At 39.7% G+C, this 2,131-nt stretch overlaps 1 protein-coding gene across 1 annotated transcript in view; it reads left to right on the top strand.

Moving 5' to 3' along the window:
• The window catches only part of LOC118323371 (polycomb protein SUZ12-like), a 2,122-nt gene extending 671 nt beyond the window's left edge, over nucleotides 1-1,451 (top strand). Inside the window, exons 2-3 of the mRNA XM_035655324.1 lie at nucleotides 661-707; nucleotides 817-1,451. Coding sequence (XP_035511217.1) covers nucleotides 661-707; nucleotides 817-885 — 116 coding nt within the window. The 3' untranslated portion in view covers nucleotides 886-1,451. The remainder of the gene's footprint in view (nucleotides 1-660; nucleotides 708-816) is intronic.
• The last annotated feature ends 680 nt before the right edge of the window (nucleotides 1,452-2,131 follow it).

Here is a 2,131-nt window from a genome sequence, read left to right as displayed (position 1 = left end):
GATCCAGCTGTTTGTCCGCAGATCTGAGTGATGGAGTCTGAATGAAAGCTCACAGGAAGCTGAACTGGCTGTAAACACAATCAGTGGCCTTTTACTGTCCTTTAAAGTGCTCTCTCACTTTGTGTTGTTGTCATTTAACTGGTTGTTGTTGTTGTTGTTGTTGTTGTTTTTAATTCACTCTGTTGTTTAACAGTCTCCCAAACAATGCTTGGTTACGTTTTAGTCAATTAAATAGTTTCCAATGTCAAAATTAGAAAGAATAAAGTTGCTTCACAGCTTAAATCCACTTTAAGCTGCAAATGAAGCAGAAAATGACATTTTTAAATAATCAATCAATCAATAATCAATCTGCTGTTTAACAATGCTGCAAAAAAGGATTACGTTCAGATAATTTATTCATTACATTTTAAAATGTCAAAATTGGATGAGAACAAAGTGCCTTGATGCCTTCAGATCCCTTTAAGTTATAAATGTTTGGTAGTTTTATTTGTTACGTAACCTGCTTTGTTAAAAGTCTTCATAAATGAAACGACTGAATGAAGTTAACTGATCTTACTGTGCTTTTTAAATGTCCTGACGCTCGCTGAAGCTCTCTAACGTCGTATCTGAATGATGAATAACATAAAGTAACGTGCTGATGATGTAACTGTTTATTTACAGAACCGACTCAGATCTACAGGTTCCTCCGCACCAGGAACCTGATCGCTGTGAGTGTTTCCTCTCACATGATTCACTTGACCTTTCTGAGATAAGAGGAAACATTTCTTGTCGAAGTAGATCTGTAACGTGTTTTTCTCTCTTCCTGCTGCGTTTCAGCCCATCTTCCTGCACAGGACGCTCACCTACATGTCCCACAGAAACTCCAGGAACAACACCAAGAGGTAAAACACAAAACCTTCAAAAGCCTTCAGATCAGTTTGTGTCTTTGCTCCTCTCTCTGCGCAGTCGTTTCCCTTGAAAAGCAGGTCGTGTGTCATCTGGAGTGAAAGTAAACCGCCGTGTGGGCCGGCTGGATCGGTTAGGAAGAAAAACAACCTCCTATCACAGGACAGGTTTTTCAGTTGAGCTGCTTTGCATACAGACGCTGCTCGCTGACGAGGAGGGTTAAACACAGACAGCTCGCTCACGTGGTTGTTAAAGCGCAGCAGGTTCTGAGTTCAGGGGGGAAAAGATGATTTTTAGTCATTATTATTACATTTACACCAAGTCGGTGCAAGTTGAATGTTTGCAGGTGATAATTAGTTTTTCAGTTGTAACCAAACTGTTTGTTGTTTCATATTTTTGTCAGTTTTATGCAGTTTTTTTTTTTGGGGGGGGGAAGTGTTAAATGTGTTAGATGTGATTTTGACAGGATTGGTCGGATTAGTTAACAGTGTTTGTTCAAAGCTGAAAAACCTCCTCTGTCCTTTTATTAGATGAAATAGTGAAATAGGTCTTAAATGTCCTTCTTAATGGTCTTTAAACAGTCGTAGAATCTGTAGAAACGTTTTAATGTCAGGAAAGTAAAAGACTGAAATGGAACCAAAACATGGAAAGACTTCTGAAGACGGCGGTTTACCGGCGGTTAACCTCCGACATGAGCAGGAGCACAAGGTGGCAGGTGTTTGTTTGTTTGTTTGTTTTGTTGTTTTTGTTGTTTACCTTTATGTGCAAAAGAAAAGACGTTTAACTGAGTAACGTATGGACACGTTCTGTATTACGGCGCAACAGGTGCTCCTCTCATAATTTAAAGCTCGTGAAACTAATTCTCTTATTAATGTAGTATTTTTCATTAATTTTGACGTTTTTAAAATCAATCCAAACTTTTGTAAAAGAGAAATAAACGTAGTTATTGTGGAACACAAGAGTCATTTGATCAGTTTATCTCTGTTAGGATCAAAATCAGTGAGCTTTAGTAGAGTCCTTATTTGGGCACGCTCTCTTCAGACTCTTCCTCTTTGATGAACACTAATTTCTGTTCTTCTCTCTGGGCTAAAAGTGGCAGCCGTTAGATCGTGTAATTCCTGATTTGAAGCGGAGGCAGTGAACCCGGTGACGCGTTCGCTGCAGCTCGGCTCAGTTTCAGTTTCCGCTGCACTGTCGCACGCTTCAGTCACATGAAGCTCCACACAGAGCCACTGCACAGTCACTA

This window comes from Morone saxatilis, unplaced genomic scaffold (genome assembly GCF_004916995.1).
Source record: "Morone saxatilis isolate NCDOM2014 unplaced genomic scaffold, NCSU_SB_2.0 Contig14, whole genome shotgun sequence".
NCBI lineage: Eukaryota > Metazoa > Chordata > Actinopteri > Moronidae > Morone > Morone saxatilis.
This window is presented reverse-complemented; position numbering and strand designations above follow the sequence as displayed.